We start from the raw sequence: 23,625 nt of genomic DNA on the forward strand, positions 1-23,625 counted from the left end.
AAACATGACTGAGGTTAACTAGCGTCTATGTTGGGTGACCTACGTTGAACCCCAACTCTCATCAATTACAGGTAGCTCTTTGAAAACGTTGCAAATGCAAGAGCTAAAATATTAAATATAGTAAGCAAAAAACACAGCAGTGATCATCAATGATTATCAGTTTCTACTCAGTTTTTGTTGTTCATATCATGCCTTTCAAATACATAAAGAACCACACCAATGTGCGCTTTCCTTCTCTCAAACACATCTGCAAAAAGCCTGATGTTCCAGAGGTTGTTGACAAAACGTCTTTTCTTCTCCTGTTTTTGCTCCTTTCTTCGGTCTCAAAGACATCCTTCCTTTATGGCCAGTGTACAATAAAAACAAGCTAATGAATTCTCTTCTTTCATTTGAAAGTTTAAAAGGAATTCACAAACACATTCTGAGAACCATCTCTTGAACTATGATGCATCTTGATTTCACCCTAAGCCTCTTCTTAGTTCTGTCTTCCTTTCTGCTTGGGGGGGTCCAGCAGTGACCTTGTTTGTGTCTAAGCTGTGTTCCTGCTGAGTGCCTGTGCAGCCTCGTGGTGCCACCCGATCAGCCTCACTTTCAGCTTCACTATCGATCGCCCTTCACTCTTTCCTCAAGGACGGAAATCCAAACCCATATTCCAGACCGCAGCACTCGCCTCCCTCTCTCCAGTCCTCTCCTTTCCCCACGTCTTCTCCTGGCCTCTCTACTTTTCCCAGCTGCAGCTTTCTCCACTGTGCCCCTGTATAGAATTTATCACACGAGTCTCAAGGTTGCAATGACCAGCAGACCCATGAATAAATAATAGGGAGGTAGGAATCACTTTCAGAAAAACCATTTACTCTCCTCTCTTGTGTTCTTGAAGAAGCCATGAGAGCATGTGCATGGCCTACGTGTGTGAAGCAAAATTGGCTTTGTGGATGAGGGTATGGGCGCTTTGTTAGCTAAAGCCTAACTGTCCAGAAAGCTACTATGAACAATACTTCAAGCACTTTATGGCCCATCTTTAACGATAGGATTTGTTGCATTGGCGAGTTGCAGTTTTTCTGCATTTTTTCCTCATATGTTTAGCTCTCTTCAAAAGGTTTCCATATGCTTTAATCATAATTTGTAATACAAGGAATTAAAAGAAGACAGTTTGTAACACAGTTACTAAAGGCACTGTGTTACTTTAGTAGAAATCCAGATTCTGAAAATGTTTCCGTTTGGCATGAAACAAATAAAAATCTAACGAGCATTTTGACTTCTTACCCAAACAAAGCAGTTTCTCGCTAAAGTATCTTAACCTTGAGAATGTTGTCACATTTTGTCTTGTAATAAACAAAATCTTCAATATATTATATAACAGATTAGTGTTGGTCTATCCATTTCAGGATATGGACGGATTAACACCAAAGTATTGCATAATAATGATGTGAAATAAAAACATATTACAATCTAAAAAGTGTGGTTCAGAGGCATTCATTCCCTTTTAGTTAATACTTTTCAGAACCACCTTCTGCAGCAAATTCAGCTGCAGGTTTTCAAAAACACAATTTCACATTCTAAAATATATGTATGTATTGATCCAAGTCATTCTACTGTAGCTCTCACTTGATGTTTAGACGGACATCTTTTGAAGCCATTAACCGGTTTTCTTTCAGAATTACAATGTTTTAGCTCTATTCATTATCTCAATAGCCTTGACCCACTTCTCTGTCCCCACATGCCCACAGCATGACACCATGTTTCTCAGTGGAAATGGATTATTTGAATTTAAATTGACTATTGTCTCATTTGGTTAGAATACTTTCTTCCATGTTTGAAGTTTCTCCCACGTGGCTTGTGCCAAACTTTAAATAAGATGTAGCATGGCTACCTTCCAGCAATGGTTTTGTTCTTAAAACTTGTCTATACTATATATTTTTAATATGATTTATAATGTTAATTCCAAATTCATACTTACGAAGAAGTATGAATGCATACAAGAAGTATGAATGCATACTTCTTCGTAAGTATGAATACATTTCAGATACTTCCTGGCTGAAATGTATTTATTTCAGCCAGGAAGTTTAAATTTCCTGATTGGAGAGGATCGCGGTTGTCTCTCGAAAGATAATAAAACTATTTGAAAGGGTGGAGTAATATTTTTAAAATTACATTTCATGTAATGCCACGTTGAAAAATATCTATATCCTTCTAAAATTCCTCCATAGTTACCAAAGCCCTCTGGGCAGCTTCCTTGATTCATAGCTGGTCCATGACTATAGTTTAGATGAACAGATATGTTCAGCTTTTACATAATCTTTATATTTTCAAATAGTGGATGGAACTGTGTTCTGTCTGTGGTTTAAAGGTTTGGATATTTGTTCATTTACAAACATCTTCTGACTTGATGTATGATTTGTTGTTAGTCAGCAAAGACAGAGCATTAAGGAAGCATGAAATACCCCCAAAAATAAATAAATAAAAAAAAATAAACTCAACATCAGAAAAAATATGAGGATTGATTAGAGAAACATATCGGAGAAATAGGAAAGATAGACATGAAGACTTTTGATTTAGGAGCAGTAAAGATGAAAAAGAGACAATATGAAGCTAAATTGAGCAACAAAGGCAGGAAGGAAGACAGAGAGAAATTATTGGATTTTTCTCTTCTCTGTATGGATAAAGGCGAGAGCTCTCCTTTCATTGCAGACTGGCTCAGGCAAAGGTAAACAATCAGTCCTGATAAAGGATTGGATAAATCCTCAATCAGACTCATTTTCTGTAAAGCAGCTATTTATTGGTCTGGCCTGACCATGGCTAAATTGGATCCTCTTTTTGAGAGAATGAAAGAGTAGAGGAGAAAGACTGAATGAGATAAACCTTCATCATCTTGATATCAGAGGGTACAGATTTTGTTTTTGTTTTTTATCCACCAAAAATGCAGCTTGAATTAAAAAAAGAAATGTGGGACATTTATAGTGGTATAATCTAGAAAAATCAAGCGTCAATCAGAACCCATGCAAAATATTCCTTTAATCTTAAATAGACTCATTAAAATGGGGGACATGAGCAGCTCCTTTTCCAGAGAAAGAAACCACCAGCAGTAAAAGAAATCCTGAATTGCTAAGAAACTGCTTATCTGATTAATAAAATATAGACCCCTACAGTCTTTATAGCAATGTTGTTTTTCTTAAACAAGGTGTGTTTACTAGTAAACTAAATTAACAAAAAACAAGTTGCAAAAAAAAGAGGTCAATGGGGGTAGTGAAATTGTGCGACAATAACGTCTTCTTACCTTGTGATATCTGTGTCTGTCATTCGAACAATACTGAAACAGTGTTTGCTTTTTGTATTTACAATCTTTAGTTTAATTCTTAAGATAAATACTTCAGAAAACAAGTATGGTTTATAAGTCCTCTCACTAAACTATGACTAAAAAGTGAACTAGAACATCTCTTTTGGTAATGTTTAATCTACTTCTCATTTAGCAAAACTCTTATCCATCAGGTTTAGAATAGTTTAAACTAGAAGCATATTAGGGTAAGTATTTGTAGACTGAAAATTCTCTCTCCCTCTACAGCAGCTATTCAAGCCGTGTGTATTGAACTAAATTTCAACACATTCTTAATTCAGTTGCAAATAATGGCACAATGGCCAACTACATTTTTCCAAATTGCAATATTAATGCTTAAAATCTTAGCAGCACTTGAACTTTAACAGACAACTATTTTGCCAAAGACAGCAAGCAAACTTTACTCCATGCACTCAAAAAACAACATGGACGCCTGAAACCACATTTCACATGAGTTTTGTTTTTTCTTTTAGCTTTTGAGAAGCTGCTGGCAACTTTCAGATAATGTCACAGAATATATTCATCGAGAGGCCCCCTAAGGTTCCTTATTGGGATTTGTACTATGTGTCAAGTAAGAAGCAATAGGAGGGTAAAAGCATTAACAATAATTCAACATTTTTTCTAAAAAACAAACAAAACAGATAAAACAGTGAAGAGCCTTGGCAGAGCAGTGCAATGTAAGATGAGGTATGGAAAGCTGTAAACATGTTCAAGGAGACAGTAGGGTGACAAGGATCAGGTTATCGATGCAGCAAGTGGAATGCGCTGGAACCTCTGTAAGCCCAAAGGGACTCAAAGCAGAATGCTGCAGTGTGCTACTCAAGCAGAATGCACTGGACAGAGGTCAGCACACTGTTTGCTTCTGCTGTCACCAGAACAGTATCCTGAATATAAAGACCACCGAGAAATACTCCTCTCTTTGTAGACTTCATAAAAGATTGTTATGACACCGACAGACACTAGAACTTGCATAATTTATGTTTGGGTAAAGATATGGACTAAACAATTTTTTTTTATTTTGTACGAGAACACTAATCTGATATTGCTGTTTACACACACAATTTCGCTTGTCACATACATGAATGATTAATCAAAGTATGCTGCTTCAACATCCCCCCTAGTGTCCCACATCAATAAGTTGCAGGAAAGTTTTCACTCCTGCAAACTCTTTGTAAGACTGTGTTTTCTGTCTCCTTGTCTCTGCCTGCCTTTGTTTGTTATTGTGAACCTTCATGCACATTTTCTCACTGACAGACTTACACATACATATGTCCCACATACACATGCACCTGGCGGCACAAGCTTTCACTCAACCAGCGTCTCTTTGCCAGAGGCAGGGTAAGTCTCGTGTGCGCACATCATATATATTTTACATTCTGACAATGTGACCACAGCAATCATTATTCAAAATATACACCCACCTCCGACCCAGAGAATAAGCAATCACTGACGCAATTTCCTACATCTTTGAACTGCTCCAGGGAAATGAACTTGTATAGTATGTGTTGTTTGCAGTGCGTCAGTTGTATTGATTAATATTCCGGCACTCTGAGAAAATAAAAGTTTCAGAAAGTTGATTGTGTTCTTAAAGGCACATGCCTATAAATGTGATGATTAAATTGGGTTGTCAAGTGCATGTCTATATCTTTTTTCTATGTGTACTAAAAAAGATAATTCAAACAATAAAACTACCACCATCTTTAAAGGCATATATAAACATAACACAAGAAAATTAAGCAATTGTTTTGCATCATCCCCTACACATATTCATCTACACACACAGGCATTCATATTAAATCTGAATTGTAACCCCAAATTCATCTGCTTTCCTGTAGTGAACCCTGGCTTTCCCATGCAGACCATGTGTGTGAGGATGTGTGGGTGAACTTCCAGAGACAGATATGAAGTGAAATGATGTATCTGCGGAGGGCTTGTGTGTATCTGTGTGGGATTGTGTGAGGTGAGAAAAGCAGTCTTTCTCCCGGGTGCGTGTCCACTGGCATCATATCAGCATGAATAAAACAGTCCCCGGGTCTACGCCATGTTTTTTGGCATTTTGTGTTTACATGTAGTATGTAGACTGTATATTTTTTTTATGTCTGTGTGCACTGTGTCTATTTTAAACTGCTTTCCAACTGCTGAAAATGCAGTTTTCAGTTGGTGTTTTCATGTACGTATGTTTCTCTAGGTACGTTTACATTTGGCATTACGTAATCAGTATTTATTTAGTTTGTACATCTGTTTAAATGATCATTAAAAATACACTGAATTGGCTAATTGGCTAATTCCCCTGAGCATTGAGATTTGAGAGGAACATCTCAATGCATTTAAATATTGAGTTGTCTTCCAGATGACCCTCTGAACATCAAAATGTGAAACAAAGTGGATTTAAGTGATTTTGAATGTGTTGGTTCTAGACGGACTGGTCTGAGCATTTCAGAAACTGAGATGTCTTGTTTTTGTCAGAGGCAGGAGGAGAATGAGCAGACTAGTTTGAGATCACAGGAAAGCAGTAGTAACTCTAATAAATACAACCAAGGTATGTCAAACCTTGAACCAAATAGGCTACAGGATTAGAAAACTTCATCAGGTGGCACTCGGGTTAGCTAATTCAGGAAACTAAGGCTTTAGTTATCACAGAGTTGCTGAAATTAAACAAAAAGAGGTTAAAGAAATGTTCCAGGGTCTGATGAATCTTGGTTTCAGTAGTGATTGTCTGAATGTGGCATAAACAACATGAAAGCATGGATGGATCCTGTCTTGTAGTGATAGAGCAAGAGTGTTTGGGATACATTTTTTCACACTTTGAGACCTACTATGCATTATTCAAAATGCCTAAGCCTATTGATTCTGTGCCTGTCTGCCACTGCATGACCCCAGTGTGTCTATCTTCTACTGCCAACAGGATAATGCACCAGTTGAATTAATCTGAAACTGGTTTCTTGATCATGACAATGAGGTCAATGTACTCCAGTGGCCTCCACAGTCGTGAGATCTCAATCCAATAAAACACCTTTGAGATGTGGCGTAAGAGGAGATTCATATTATAAATGTGTTACCGACAAATTTTGCAGCAAGTGAATGATGTAATCATGTCAGTATGAACCAAGATCTCTGAAGAATTTTTCAGTCACCTTGTTGAATCTACACCGCAAAAGACTGAGGCAGTTTCAAAGGTAAAAGGCGGTCCAACCCTATACTAGAAAAGTGCACTTAGTCACCCAGGAGTGTGGAGTATAGCAATGTATAAAAACATGTTTTTTTTGTTGTTTTTTTTTAACTGACTGGATGTACTCCAACACGTCCATATGGCCAAAGCTAAAAATGGACAGAGGACTGTTCACTGATGTAGAAATGGGAATCAAACCCTCTTTTTGATTTTCCTTAGCCGAATTTCGATTCACGTTCATTCATTTGCTCTCATTATGTTATTTTTTAGAAACCTTATTTCTCTGTGTTATATCAAGTTACAAGTTTCAGCAGTGGTAGAGTTAACCTTGCTCAAGGCAAATGCTGTAATTCAATTCTTAACAGCACAGAGCACATTTATCCAATGAGTTGTTTTGTGGAATTAAACCTGTGACCTTTAAGTCCGAAAGCACATTCTCTGCTCTGTTGCTCTTTCAACTCATGAAAGCCATTTGTTCAGTGCTAACCAAATACGGTGACAGTGCTGCTAACATGACAACAGACTGAGCGCAGAGGCAGGATTCATAATGGTTCAACTGAAACTCCTAGGGCAGGGTTTGAACTGAGGTAATCTCTCTATATGGTGAGTGAAAGATGAGACGGTGTGACTCAGCACAAACTGAACCTCTTTGACACTGTAAACACAAGTAATTACTCATAGGTACATCATGACATGTTGGTAGCCAGTGGTTGGGCATTTCTAATCACAGAATGCCTTCGGCTTTCTCAAACACCAGCTTGTTTTGCCCTTAAGTGTCTGGATGTAGCAGCCAAACCATCCAAACAAAGTTAAGCACTGCCAGATTTGCAAAGGTGCTCATGCATTCTAACAACATCAGCAACTTGATAAGACCTCCGGCTTTGCTATATTTGAGTCTGAAAAATGGAACTACATAAAGAGTTGCAGGCTTGAATGCGAAACTCTGACAAGCCAGCAAACCTAGGAGATAGAAATTCCTAAATATTGAATTTCAAGAGGAAAGAGGGAAAATGGGGGCTGATCAAAGCAGACTGAATATTCTGACTAGATGGAAGATGAATGGAAAAGATGTATGACTCTATCAACCACATTACCATCCATTTGGAAATAAAAGTCACCAGCTATCTTGAAAGTGATTACTTCACTCCAGTTCCCTGCAACGTTTTATGTAATTTCATACATAAAACAACACAGAGTTTTATACATCAGCTGTCTAAACCATGGCATGAAATATTTTAACATGTGTTATTTAAGCAAACACACTGAAAGCTTACATCTTCTAAGCAGAACACTACAAAAATTATTTTATCTGTCCATCATTTTAGAGGGATTGTAGCATGTTAGATTGCTGACAGGCTATTTTTCAAAGACATCAGAATGCCTTTAAAGAAAGAGACTCCAAATTGCACTGCACACTCAGGGTAGAAAGGCATGAGCATGAACCTAAAGCTGCTCACACACAAAAAGTCAGCCTACCTGTGGTCGTGGGTGTCCTTTAACAATACACTGCAGCACCAACGTGTCTCCTTCTTTAATGGTGTAAATTCTCTCGCTTATGTTATCATCCTTGACGTTACATGCTGCTCCGGAGTGCACAATCTGTGCATTAGCTGGAGCTGTGAACACACACACACACACGCGCACACACACACACACACACACACAGACAGACAGACACAGGCATGTAACCATGCAGACAAAGACAGAGAAAGAGAAAACACATTACATATTTAGTATGAACACTCCCAGCAACAAAAAGGTCATTCTTTGGTAGATGAGTGATACTAGAGCAAGTACTGATGACTCAGATAAATAAATATATCACATTACTCCTGTATCTGCATGAACAGAAGCCTTTCCAGAAATGCTAGAGTATTATCTGTATCAGTTTCTGATCTGGGACACTGATATTATTTGGAAAATTGAAACCTTGGACATCGTTAAAAGGTCAAAATGTAATTTTGACCACTTCTGTTCTTCTTTAGTGATTCTGTCACACGACAAAAATGCCTAACAGGGACAAATGTACATTTGAATCTTTAAGATATCTGATAGATAAGATCATATTAATGTGAATTTAATCCACCAATAATCATTACTTCATTTAAGATTTTAAATGAAAACTAGTTTAGAATCATTGCTGCAATATTGTCTGACAAAAATGGATTCCCTCCTCTTGCAGCATCTGATGACAAAATATCAGCTTTAAACACTAAACAATTAGTATGTGACTCAAGATCACAGGCGGGCCTTCCGGTGTGTCTCCCTCAATTTCCTGTCGTGCCCACCAACTCTCAGGCATGATAATTATAAAAGTCAGGGTTGCAAACAATGAACGTCAAGGCCAAATATTGAGTCACCTTTAGAAAGACTGGCAGCATGAGTCAGACAAACAGGATATGCATCAAAAAATACTTTAAAAATGTCTAAACTTTCTCAGTCAGATTAGGTTAGAATGTCATGTTTAGTTTCTTATTTGCACAAAGATTGTCATATGCTTTTCATGTGGATCATTTAGAAATACTGGTGACATGGTCTGCTATGAGTTTTATGGTAGATTACTGTTTACAAAAAAATAACATGCTTTCATGATATCAGGATATTGAAACAAAAATGGATAGCAAAAACATATCAGTTGGCAAAATAATATCAAATAATATGATTAACAATATTAAGACCATATATAGCATTCACTTTATTTTTATTTTGACTTCAATAAGCATAACAAACCCAATATTGTAACAAATCTAAGATTTTAGTAGAAAAGGCTCAAATCTGCAACTTTGATGACCTGAAACATTTAGATGTCAAACTTTTTCTACAAACTGAATCAAATATTTATGTCCTTAAAACCACTCTGTTTGCATACTGAGACCGTAAATTAGACATTTTATCGTGACGTGTTGAACCAGTGATGCATCTGAAAGTTGCAGGATACCAGCACCTGAACTCCGGAGTTTAGAGACCATGTTTTATTCAGGCTACCTGCTCAGGTGGTCAGTCTGTCAGCTGACTGACAGGCACGCTGCTCACTGCCTGCTACTGTAACTTTAAAACAGATTTGGATTGATAAGAGTGATAGGTAGAGCTCCTTCAGTTTCCACTGCACGATAAGAGTTTTTTTTATTTTTTATTTCCAAATTGATGAAAGTTTCCTGACTTGTAAGTGAGAAAAAAATTTAGTAGCCTTCTTTTGGCAACATAACTTCAATTGTTTAGGAGTTTAAATATTTAAACCGTAGGAGCAATATGACTGTAAAGTATGTGTTTTAAAATATGGAACTTTTATAACCTTAGTAGCTTCATTCAGAGGAAAGGTTGATGTTAGGATGTCAGGCTGTTTGTGTTTTGACATTTTTTGTCTTCCTTAGCTTTTTCTATTAGTTCTGCCTTGCTTCCATTTTCACTTCTGTTCTTCTTTAGTGATTCTAGTTATGTTTATTTATTGTTTCTAGTTATTCTTTATTACTCTAGTTTATGTTTCTCTTGCTGGTTTCCTTCTTGTGTATTTTTGGTCCCTGTTTCCCCACGGATCTTTGCAAGTTTTTGTTCTTATATTTTTATTAAATTTATCACCATCTTTTCAAAGCCTCTGTCATCTGCATTTGGATCCACCTAAAACCTACACATCATGACAGCTGTGAAGATTATACCTCCACTAGGTCGACTGGCTTTCTTCAAACCTTTTTACCAAATTAAAAGGTTTAATTTTAATAAACTGATCTTCGCTACACAGTTTAATAGCTTTGGTTGAAATGACCTTAAAGCTGTTATGACTGGATTTAAATGATGATGACAATCATTGCGAATAGGTACTAAATAAGCAGAACTGAACTGAAAAGAACTGATACCAATAACCGGCAAAAACAAACCCTAAACATTTCAGTGAATGGAAGTGTTAATTCTGTTCAGGTTTTGAACAACAGAAGCTAAATGTTCAAAATCAGAAACGCTTCCAAATCTTTCATTTAAAGCAGACATGTCATGCAAAGTCCACTTTTTTAGCCTGTGAATAAATTTCTTTGAGTAATTTTAGTGTCTATGAGTGTGAAAGATTTAAATTCATTCTCTCCTGGTGCTACATAGATATCTTTATATTCATTTTGGGTCATATTTTTCAGTGTAAAGTTTTTCTCTACTCATTCTTACATTTTCCTGTCCATTACATCTGTGTGTGTAGAGGGTGTAAATACAGTAACACCACCATTGTGCTGGATTCATTTGAATGTGCGATTTTGCAGGTTCGTCATTTTCATTGTCCTGTTCTGGGTCACACTCTGGCTCCAACATGTAAAGGCTGGATTGACAAACAAGTCTTCCATTGTTGGCATCTTTTATAAACTCTGAGATAAAAGTTTCTCTACCAGTAGATAACTGTATGGCTGCTGTCAAACTACAAAAATGGCCAAACAGGGAAACGTAAAAGAGAGATCTGTGGAGCTACAATAACGAGGAATTCAGACCAGCGCATTGCAGTTCTACTTTTCATAGACCATAAGTGAATGACTTACATGTAAAACGGAAGGATTTAAAAACATGATATTTCCACTTTAAAATATAATTTTATAAGAATACTTTTAGAATACCAAGATTTGCGCCTGAAAAAATTAATTAAAAAGTTCCTTCCAAAACATTCCCATTAATTAAGGCCACTTTCACATCTAATCGATTTATGCAAGAATCAGAGCCAAACACAAAAGAAACATGTTATCTCCCTCGTCTTATTGATCCCCCAAGTAAATTGCTTTTCCACACAAAGTCTGCTTTACAACATATGGGAAAACAATCGTCAGTCACAACTGGTGCAGAAATAACAAATGAAGGATGCATTATGGGAGCTCCCTGCTTTGTAACAACTCCAGTGTGAGCGTCTTCTTGGTGCTGACCCTTCTGGAGGGCTGGCTTGTGTGCAAGTAGCCTCAGATGGCTTATGATGAAGGGAGACAGGAGGGAGGAGGGGAGGGACAGAGATGGAGCAGGAGAAGCAGCGGGCGAGGACAGAGAGGCTAGAGAGGAGTGTGAAGCCCCAGAGAGAAGCATGAGGAACGGGGCAGCATGATGATGTGATTAGCATCGATTCGCAGCGAGAACAAATCTTCACCAGACTCTACAACTGTTATCATTGAGCGGACAGAAAGTGGGTGGCTTGTTTACATTAAACTTTAGCTGGACTGCACACATAACAATGGCTGGAAACGCAAATAAGGTTCAGAATAAACAGGGGGAATGCTTGGCTCTCTAAATGTTCTCTCTTGTGTAATAAACTGGAAGGCTGGAGTAAACCACATATGGCCACTTGCTTTTGCACATTCTCAAAAATATCTTACCTTCACAACAATGGGAAAACTATGTAGTCATAGAAATTTTATGTTAGGCTGTGTATTTAAATGATAAAAGAAAGATCTCCTTAGTTCCATGTCATGATAAAATTTCACAGCAAAATCAAAATTACATTTATGTATATGTATATTATCTAACTTAGATGACTACAGGTGGAATTATTTGCACGCTCAGGCAAACAAGATTGGGGCAAAGAGATTGAAAATTTTAGACATCAAATGTGATAATAAATTCAGAAACGTAATTGAGGATAGTTATAAGGTGGTCATACTCTTTTTAAAATGTTAAAAGTTGAGTGGCTATTTTCCAAACAGTGTGTGTATTCAGGGACTTGAGATGTGTGAGACTCGCATTAGAGGTTTCATTAAACTTGAAAAAGCTTGATATCATCATAGCAGTGATCTCTGTATTAAATCTACTATAAATTAAGTAAAGTTTACTTGCATGGCATGTTTCAACAGCAAAGCAGTTCAAAGTGCTTCATGCCCTGAATGAAGTGACCCTTTAATTTCAGGCTAAATAAGCAGCTACAAACCAGATACTAATTTTAGTATCATCAGGCCATCTGCAGTGTATTGCAGTGTCTTTATATTACGTACACCATGACATCCACTTTTCATTTACTGGAAATCCACATAAACAATGGAAAAGCGACTCTGGCCTAACGTTTTCCCCCATAGTGTTGGTTCCACCCAAGGTGATAAGCCAAACTAATTATAAAAATAAATGCTACATCTAACAATAAAGCTTCTCTTTATGGTCTAATAACTACACTGTTTATAGTCTGGTTCAGAATGAAGTGATCTGCACTTCATCCTGTAACACTAGTTAAAGAGAAGAAATATGCTTTACTAACTTAAAGTAAGGAAAAGGAAATTCAGAACCAACAAACTGTGCTCACACCTGCTCCACATGCTGTGGTTTGATATGCACTATGTTTGTGCCCTATGCCCCACATTCAAGAAAAAATTCGTGCATCATGCCACAAGCTACAACTATACAACCCTTGGCACTCAAAGTGTTTTGTGAACCCAAGATTTCAACAGGGAGAGCATGTTACATGAATTATACACAACGTGATGTTTGCAACAGGTCTGTAAAAAGATGAATCTAGAGATGCATCTTTTCTATTACAGTAAAATTTTACTCTGAAACATTATGGAGAATTTAGAGCAGCAGCTGTTGAAAACCAGAGCAAAGAGAGGGAGAGCTCGAAAAATAAATCAGAGTAAATCTGTAACAAATCCACCAAAACCAGTCTAAGACGAGTGGAGTGAAAGAAGAAATAATTTAGAAATGTGTATTAAATTAGATTATAGTTGCTCTGATGTGATTTTGACATCCCAAATGCAGCCACAAGGAGAAGCAACAAGAAAGAAAATAAAAATAGTTCTCAGTTCTGCATTATTTTGAGGGGATTGAGTTTCTTCAATAACCTGTCTTAAGTTTTTGAAGTAAAGTTTGTGCAATTACCAGCAATTTGTATCTGGTCCATGGAAGACTGAGCTGAACATTCTCAGTTTGATAAGACAGACATTTCTTCTGACAGGACAGTTAAGCTAACAGATAGAGCGAGGCCAGTTACAAGCAGATTTCTGCCATCTTAAAACAGCTTTCAGAGGCAGGAAAAGTGAGCGATAAACAACAGTTAAACCAAAATAATGCTTTTCTGCACAGACATCTATATGCTATAGTCATTCATTTCTCTGTTACTGTCAAAAAAACAATTTAGAGTAGCTCACAAACAATAACGGAGCTTAGCACTATATCACACAATTGAAGCTGAGACAGAATCATTATGTATTTACATTTTCAATGTACACAAAAAGACAATCCACGAAAGCTTAAGTTTAAAGTCTGAGGCTTACCATTGTGAGTTTTAACTTGTGAACTACACAGAATTGCATAAGAAAATATCATAAAGTAATCGAAAAGCCCATTAAAAGAAAAGTCAGTCTTTCCATGATCCATCCAAAGACATTTTTATTCTTCCTACCATGGCAACAGCACACATCATGCAAAAACACTCATCGGCTCTGATATTTTTTCCACTGTGCAAGTCTTACGTAAGGTCACTTAGTGTTGCCTTTTAGATTTCCAAAGTAAATTTGAAAAAATAAATTTCAGTGATTATCAACGCTCCTGTGCAAAATATATCAGATTAATAACCTAAAGTGATTAGATTTGTGCTGTTGAATACAAAACATCCTGTCAAATAGGAGTCTGATTTTTTTTTTTGTAAATGCTCTGCTTATAATCAAACACTTATTCACCACATGCAAAAAAGCTGTTGCTATAATTGGAGGCTTTATATCGGACACTCAGTGAAGCAGTCGGGGGTTAAGAGGCATGCTGTAGGGCACACTGATGGCAGTTGCCGTGGGAAGGAAACTCATGCCTAATTTATCCTCCTTCTTAACCACCTACATTGGTTTTCTAGTTAGCTTTCTCATTAGTTAACTGGTTGGCCCAGTGACAAAATTCGCCTGCCAGTGCAAATGTTCATCCATCAGTCACAAAATAAAGGAACTGTGAAAAGAAAATTCCCTTAAACACAAAGGAGTGATTGCATAAAGTTTCATAAATGTGCTACACCTGCTTAGAAAGACTGAAATGGTGAATAATTGTATCGATAGAACTTGTTGGCGTTTCTGCATTAGTTTTTCTCTCTGAAGAGGGAGGGAGGTCGGGCAGAGCGGCTCCTCTGCCAGATCTCGCCTCCGGCTGCATGGCTGCTTCGACAGTCTGATTGACTAAGAAGAGATAGACTGCCAGAGAGGTAAGAAAGAAAGGAGAGGGGAAAGTGAAAAAAATGAGATAGGGAATGCATAAGTTGAAAGAGATGGAGAGAAAAGTGAAGGAAGATACGATTAGGAAGTAATACAACTGTAAAGGCAAGGCGGAATGAAAAACAAGCAAAACAGGAAGAGGAAAAAGTGAAGGTGGAAGTTTTCTGAAAATGAGCAAAATGTCAGAAAAAGACTGTGAAAAATAATTGGGCGTAAATAACACCCAAAATGGGAAACAGACAGAGAAAAACTCTCAATTCGATTAAAGAACACTTAGCGATGAAAGATGAAACAAGGACAAAGAAAGTAGAGATATGTGGCAATTGAGTAATTACAGGGTTGATTATCACTGACTGAGATGAGTAGCAAAGGACTGAAACAGGGTGAGAAATCTGAAACCCTGTCAGCCATTATTCTCTGGCTTATCCCTGTACTCCACTAGATATGGCTGCTGTGTGCTCTGAGGTTTTCTTCTATTTCAGAAGCTTCATGTCACAAGAGGAGCGATTCAGAAGGAGTGTCGACTGCATAAATCTATAGGAAAATTATGGGTGGGATCGCATATTTTCTGTGGTACCTAATAACACTTTGAACTCTTTTCTTTATTTGTAAAAATATAGTGCCTATTGTTTTTACCTCTTTAATATCTTGACATCTTTTTGTAAAGAGTTAAATTCTTCCTACATGTTAACTTTTGACCACAGGTGCTCTTATCTGATATATCCAGGGTTTTTTGTTATGGGTGTTGATTTGATTTTCTGTGAAGTTTCTTTATTTCTCTGTCACCATCAGGGGCGCCATATAGGGGGGAAAGTTATGACAATTGTAAGGGCCCCTGGCCAACAGGGGGCCCTCCACAATTTATTTATTTATTTTTTGTTTATAGAAATAAAAAAAAATTGGGGCCCTGTCAATTACAAAATTAATCATATTGTGTTTTCGAAGATTGTTTTTAGCAGTAAAAATTAAACGTTACCCCTCACAGACCAAAAAACACACATCCATATTTGCACTGAACCCCCCTGGATCTGCATGAAATGGTTCGTTCCTGCTTGGAAAGCTTGACGGTGACGGTGTTCAGCAGCAGTCAGTAGAAAATAAGAACGACTGTGGCGGTTACTATGCTGCTAAGAAAAATGACAAAGTCAGGTTTTCAACAAAAAAATAGAGAGACAAAAAGGCAAGAGTGTCAATTTATAACCCAGTTTTTCTCCAAGAGAGGTGGGTAGACTGTGTGAGATTATCAACCATTTAGCATAGTTAGCTTATCTACAGACTGTTTGCCTCCATTTCACTAACATCTAATGGATTAAGGAAAAAAATTACCAAGATATTCATATATTTAACTTGTCCCTGTACCTTTTACCACACTTAGCAGATGAGTCAGTTAGCAGCAGCTCTAGCCCACGTCACTCCTGACCCGTCCTCTCCTGAGTGAAATTAAAGCTGCAGTATGTAACTTTTAATTTATTTTTTTGTTTCACATATTTGTTAAAACTGTCATTATGTTGTGGGAGTATGGTATGAGAGATAATCTGTTAAAAATCTGTCCTCTGCCTTCTCAAAGTGCTAGAAACAACCAGGAGACTTTTACTGCTGTCAATCACAATCTCATGTGGTGCTGCTCATCCCCCTCCCCCTCGCTCTGTGCCATGCTGCAGCTAGCATAGCCTGTTGTGAATGCTTAGTCTAATTAGCATAGCTACCAGTGACAGCAGATAAACAATTTTCCTGTAATAAGTTGTTTTTCCACCATTAGCACATTTAGCAGTGAGTGAATGAGGTTGATTGACAGCACTAAAACCCTCCTCCTGGTTCTGATTGGTTGTTTTGGCTGGAACGTTGCATTACCTTAGCCAGTAATAGTAGTTCAGGGAGGAGGTGGAGGAGATTGTTTGTTTTCACAGATTATCTGTCTCATAACAGTCTGTCACAACATGGTAACAGTTTTAACAAATATGGAGAAAACATATTTTTTATTAAGGTTATATACTGCAGCTTGAATAAAATGCATCTACATAGCATTTTTTGAGAAGTCTGGATTGCTTTTATGTGTATTTTGCACAAGCAAAACAGGAAGAGGATATCTCTTCTATATCTTTATATCCATATCTCTGCTTGTGGGGAGAGATATTTCAGTAATCTAAAACTAATAGAAAAAAATTTAAGCAACCTACTTGCATAATGTTTGTGGACTATTGGATGTTAAATTCATGAGCAATAAATATTGTGCTAGCATCAGTATTGAACCAAAGAAAACAAGGCGGTTGCAAGCCTTTAAAATTGTGACGCTTTTTATGGGTCAAATAGACTCAAAAAATTGTAACAGAAGCTGCGCGGGGGTGGGGGGGGTGAGCAATCAAATTTTTTGTCAGGGGGCCCAAGATTCCTGGCAGCACCCCTGGTCACAAGTTGATCTTTCAGCAAGCATATGCTTTTTTTTTACCAGTTCAAAAACCTTCAAAAAGCTTTTCACGTGCGGTGCAGCATGTAAGTCGTAATCATTGTGCATCAAGTCCTTCATATAGAGCAGACTCTTTCAAATCCAGACTTCCAACTTTTAGACGTGTCTCTGCTTTAACACACCTGAGTCAAATAATGATGTCATTAGCTGGACTGGATAACTTGGCTGCACCAAGTAGGTAATTTAGCCAGTTGATACGAGTGCGTTTGACTGAGGAGTCATCTAAAGGTTGTAGGAGAGCGGACCTCGAGGCCTGGATTTGACGACCCCTGATCTACTTGGTCTACTTAGAAATGTAGAAAATATGCAGACTCCCTTTTAAAATGTGCTGAGGATTGTTTGAGTGAATGTACAATAACACAAACTAAGAAAAATCTAAATTAAAATGGGTCTGTAAGTGTTTACCGGTATGTAACTACATGTCACTCAAACATTAAACAAAGACAAGAAACGTATCATAAATCTATAATATTCATTATTTATTCAATGTTACTGATCCTCTGCCAATTCATAAAGCCTATCTGTTTTCTAATTACAGATCCAGAAGTTGAATGTCAAAGGAACAAAATGTTCAGGAATAATTAAATGCATGCAGTAATGAATGTACATATATAACTATATTTAGTTTTATACCTCTCTAACCAAGAAAAAACTTAAGATCCAGAGGAATCTCTATTAGTTTATAAATTATGGTTTACTAATTTTGTCTTTCTCTTGGTTTTGTTGTTTTGTTTGTATTTTTTTTTGTTTGTATTTTCTTTTGTTTGTAAAGCACTTTGAACTGCATTGTTGCTGAAAATGTGCTACATAAATAAAATTACCTTATCTTATATTTATTATGAAATAGTTATCTTAAATAATATATTAAGATACAAAAAAAAGAAAGGACTGCAAGGTTTCTACTAAACAAGCAAAACAAGTTCTAACACAATCACAACATTCAAACTCAAAAGTACATTAATTCAGTTAGGAAAACGATCATTCGTCAAATAGAGGCGCTGTTTTGACATCAATCTATCCGCCTTCGATGCTTCATTGATCAAAACTGTTGAGGGGTTTGATGATTGCAAGAGTTGCCCATACACTAATGGAAACTTTTCGGAAGACATTCAACACACATTAGTTTGTAAGTGAAACATAACTATTGGCAAACGTCCCATCTGATTAATTGATTTGTCACAGCCTGCCATGTTTGTTTTTGTTCAAGGGACAGGACATCTCTCACTAAAACTAATGATGAGAAAGGAGAGTTGGTGTCAAACCGCACTGACAGCTGTGACAGAGTGGTGAGCAGCGGGTGTGAGATTGTCACTGAAGGAGTGTGTGTGTGAGCACTTCTCAGATGTAAGTGTGCATACATATATGTCAGTTGGTGAGTGAGTGAAAGTGTGTGTGTGTGTGTGTGTGTGTGTGTGTGTTGTCTCGTACATTCCACCATATCTTGCCAGAGGAATTCCTTAGAAGGTCACGAATCCTGTTGAACATGAGGAGCGTGATTGATATGCGTAGTTACTTTGTGGGAGCTGCTCATGCATGCAGATGAGCTCTGTCTCAATTCACTTCATTCACAAGAGACTGTTTATTTGCTTTTCCTCATCCTCTGCCATCATAGGCAGAGGGGAGAGGGAAAAGAGAAGAAAGTTAGTGGAGATGTAGAAGAACTGATAATGGGTATATGAGATAACAATGTTTATGATTATTAACAGCAATAAAAGAGGGCTTTTATTTCAACCAGAGAAATAATACTCACACACACACGCGCGCCGCCTCACGCCGCCTCACCATTTTATCAGGACTTTTCTACCGCAGACAGGATAGAGAGAGATCAAATGGCTGATGTCATGACCTCATCCTTTTCATTTTGGCTCTGAGCTCTGGATATCAAAACGCATCAGCACCATTGATTTAACTTTTGACCTGACCATTTAATGGATGCTATAAATGAAAGAACAACCCCTTGCTAACCCCTGTGATGCTTCCTGTCAATTGTCATTCCCTGTTTGTACACTCAGACAAACATCTGCAGAAAATAATAAATTACTGATTCATTAAAGAGGTTTGGGGTATTTTATATTTATATGCAGACACAACGGGTCATTTTATTGCTTGATTTTGTTGTAAAAATGCTGTATATGTCAAACTTGACTTAACAATCCTTTGCCACATCTAGTGAAAGCATACAAATCCACAAACGCAGATGGATCTGTTTTTTACTAAAAAATGAAGTGAGATTTAATAGGAAAGCAAAAGTTGTCAACTTGAATGATTTTAAAGAAAATGCTTAAAAATAAGGAAAAAAATCATTCTTTCAGTGAGCAAACTATTTTTCCTGCTTTGATATTGATGGTCGCTGCAACTCATTTGGGAAGAATAGTTTGCCAACTGGGACATTGAAAGCCCAATTCCACCTTCTTTCTTCCCACATGTCAAGTGTCCAAAGGGAAGACACATCTAGCTGCTTACCAAGTCAATGTATTGATGTGCACTTGTGTGTGTAAATAGAGGAATAAGTCACTTTGTTTTTTATAAAAAGAACAGAACAGCACTGTATGAATGCAGTCTATTTATTATAATAACAGGCAGCACATTCCCTCTTGCTGAGACCAACCACATCCAATTGTTCTGTGTTACATTTAGTTTAATAGCTCTGAGTATTAGACACCAGTCATGTCCAAACACATAGGTCAAAACCCATAAAAGGGCCCACTCATAAAACCAACAGAGCACAATTTAGGGTACAGCTGCTGCTTGTTCACCACTATGTTGAAATGAACATAAAAAGGGTAGAGTGCAGGTTTGGATTGTGCTAATTCCAGCCTGTGGTTTTGTTTTAGTTAGAATCTGCTGCTTTGTCAAGATTTATGCTGGTAAGGACTAGATGAAGTGTTTAAGAATAATGTTTTTTAACATCAGCCTAGGTTTGCTAACTCTGAAAAAGAACTATAACATTTGCTTGTGGATCCCTGATGAACAAATGTTTATTACTGAATATGGATTTTTCAGCCAATTTTGTGTGTTCTTGTCCCCATTTGTTCACAGATTTCTTCTCCAGTGACACAACCTCTTCCATTTTGTCCTTGCAAAGGACCACCAACCATGGGACACTGAAAAAAGCATATTCCCATCAAATTTACCGTTATAAGACAGAGAAATCACTGGCAAAGTGTACATGTGGCAGGATGTTGAGATGTGCTGAGATGGGTTCAGGGGAGTGGGAGGAAGGTGGTTCGACGAGGATGTTAGCAGGCTAGGACCGCCTCTGCCCACTCCTAAAATCCCTTTTTGACCCTTCTGGTTCCATTTTAGGTCTTTGTACTAGTGGTTTTAAACTTTTGATCAGCTGATGAGTAGTTTGAGCTTAGATTATGTTTTCAATAAACTGCATATACTGTACCATCTACATCATATCTTGCTATTGTCTCTTCCTTTTGCAGAAGCTTAACACACAACATGGCTATGATCATGCTGCATGAAGTATGAACACTTGTAACCTTTTTTCAAAGTTTTAGAATGTTTTGATTGGGAATGTTTGTGTTGATATTTGTGTGAGTTTCTTATTCATGATTGTTTTCTCTATCTAGGTGTACCAAGCAGACAACACTACTTACTAAAAGGAGACTAAGACAACAAACAGATTGGTAAATATTTCTTTATCCTATCCACTACACTGGCTGGCTTGTCCTGTATAACACGTGCATATTTTTCACTGCCATTGATGCACAATTTCTGGAAATATATGAAGATGGTCACATTGCAGCACAGACCAGGGTAATATAACATCTAACAACACAGTAGTAGAAGTGTGTAAGAGACATAATGTTGTAAATAAATAAACTGAAACGATGATAGAGTTTCCCATCGTTGGATTAAACTTAAAGCTAACAATGGCCTTGAAGAGATCGGGCAGCTTTTAAAGTCACTGCCACATAAACAGGTTAAAAAAAAATGAGTGTAAAATGACAGCTTTGTGAGATTGGGACAGAAGGAAGCAGTCAGTAAAAACAACAATTCAGAGGTGGAAGAGTGGGGGATTGCGACTGCTGCAGAGGACTGGAGAAATGTGAAGTGATTGGGGGTTTGTAGAGCTCGGTCAAACATGACTTGCAGCCCTCAACAGGAGTAGGTTAGCTGCACTTGAGCCTTCCCAGGATGAGAAGATAAAGAGAGGAAAGAGAGACAGAGAGAGGTCTCCCCGTCAAAGAGATGAAAACCGCTTAGATCTCTAGGCTGGATGGACAGACGGGAGAATGAAGAAGTGGAGGAAGGGAAGAAGGATAGAAAAGAAGAGAAAACAAAGCCAAATATATGACTGGCATTCTCTTTGTGAAAGTTCAATTCAAAGCGCCTGTCGTGTTCACTGTTTCGATGTGCTGAAACTGACAGACTATGGAAGAGAATGAGGGAAAAAAAGAAAACAGAACATAATTTAGACTGTTGATTTTCTACCATGATGGACAGAAACAGAATGTTTACTTAGTTAATAAAGTCCTATTTAAATGTATTTGATTGAAGCTGTTGTTTTCATGACACTTTTGATAGCTCAATTGTAGACTTTGAGGAAACAAATTTATATTTGGCATTAATATAAATTATATTACTATATTATTATATTTCTCCATTCCTTAGACTAACTTGTTTCATTACTTTGTAGTTGAAAATTGGTGCACTTTTCACAACAATCAGCATCAATATTTTCAGCAATTTGAACAATTTGCACGATATGGGTCAGCTATTACTCTCTGCCTGAGTTATATTAAATAATAAAGACATGGATACTTGTGTTATTTTAGCCGATGGGTTTCAATCTTGAAAAGTAAGACTATAGCTGGATATTAATGTGATTGGTGTAGTTGTCCCCAAACTGAAATGAACAAGATTTCCCATCCCCTTAAATCTGAAGTCAACCAGACGTTAAGTAATAGGAACTACAAGAACACCTATTGATACCTTTATTAGAGTTTAATCTGTATTTTAGGCAGAGTAATTCTATAAAATGCTACCCAATACATCCTCCCGACCCTACACACAGATATGAATTAACTTTTTCTTATGGAAGTAAGCACATCTGTGAATAACAGGAGACCCTGAGGAGAGAATTATGACTCTGCAAAACATTTAGAAAGTACAAAATTACTGTGATCAAGCATCATCCTCTGAGATTAAGTTAGTAAAAAAATACAATTTGGTGTGGCATTTTAAGATTAATCTTTGACAGAATCCATATGTTAAACCTACACCGTAGCTTAAATGTCTAAGATCAAAGCAGATCTGTCTCACAAACATTCATTTCTCCTTACACATTATAACTCCCCTCTGGGGATTCTAGAAAATATCCTCTCTGAAATGTAGGAATTTTAGGATTTTCAGCTTAATTAGGCACCCTGATGGGAAAACTATGAACCCCTGCAATCTAATGTTTAGCCTCATCTCTTTATAGCCCTCCAATCCCTCACTACCACCACCCATGATGCTCACAGTCCTGTGTATTACTCACTGAAGTATTACTTCATTTTATGTAAAGCATAAAATGAAGAAATTACAGTGATGTTTCCATTAAGTGTCAGTGATGATCGACATTTATGTTTCTCACTTCCTACGTAATCATTTCTTCTTCCTATGAGTCTCTCAAAATGACTAAACATCTGCTAATGCAGGAAAACACAATGGGAAAACTGAAAAGAAAAACAAAAGCAGAGACAACAGCTGGTGAGTCCTCAGTAGAGTTTTGATTGTTTCAGAATATGTTTGTAGAAATGCCTTTTTTTCTCTCTCTCTGTTAAGCGCCTTGACTATAAGTTTAAGCAATTCATTCTGGAGCAGAATAAAAAAGAAAAGCAAGAAAAACCTTCTCAGGTCTTTGCATGAACAAACAAAGGAAAGGAAAGACTATGCGCAAAAGAGAACGCTACTTCGAAGCACAAGGAAACGTGGTGAAGACAAGAAGGGCCAGCATGGCAGTCATGTGCTTTGCATCATCTGTCTGCCAGACTGTCAGCTTGCCCTTATGCTATTCAACCATGATGCTCCTGCTTGCTCTGACGCCAAGTAAAAAGGAAACACACAGTCAATTGGACACACTTGCACACTTACAAATAAAGAGCTCACTTGATGTGAACAGAAAAACAAATGCTTGTGTCTGCGTGTGCACACACGTGTGTATTTCCAAGAAAACTACTCTAGAGCAGCACACAATGCACAGGGGTCAGTCTGGGTGAAGTGTTAGGAGGAAAGGGAGGTATTGAGAGAAGATGTCGCTCAAGAGGAGAAGAAGCATTTAAATAAAAGGTCAAGAGAAAAAGCTGCAGGTAAGGAAGGGGCTCACAAGAGAGAAGACAGGATGTGAAGGCGAGGCTGAGATATTACACATTCCATCTGTCTCAAGCGTTAAGCCAATAAAGGGACTGAAATAGGAAAATTGAAATTTAAAAAAGTCCTGACAGACATGGAGTTGATGGCAAAGAAATGATGAAAACATTATCAGCGCAGACAGAGAGACACAGAGAGTGGCAGAGATGGAAAGGTCCTAACAAGT

General features: G+C 37.4%; 1 protein-coding gene across 2 annotated transcripts in view; it reads right to left on the reverse strand.

The window, feature by feature from the left end:
* mdga1 (MAM domain containing glycosylphosphatidylinositol anchor 1) overlaps positions 1 to 23,625 on the reverse strand; it is a 180,299-nt gene that overhangs the window by 116,157 nt on the left and 40,517 nt on the right. For both annotated transcript variants that reach the window (XM_023333032.1, XM_023333031.1), the window contains exon 3: positions 7,977 to 8,116. In XM_023333032.1, the coding sequence (XP_023188800.1) occupies positions 7,977 to 8,116 (140 nt within the window). The remainder of the gene's footprint in view (positions 1 to 7,976; positions 8,117 to 23,625) is intronic.

This window comes from Xiphophorus maculatus, chromosome 4 (genome assembly GCF_002775205.1).
Source record: "Xiphophorus maculatus strain JP 163 A chromosome 4, X_maculatus-5.0-male, whole genome shotgun sequence".
Taxonomy (NCBI): domain Eukaryota; kingdom Metazoa; phylum Chordata; class Actinopteri; order Cyprinodontiformes; family Poeciliidae; genus Xiphophorus; species Xiphophorus maculatus.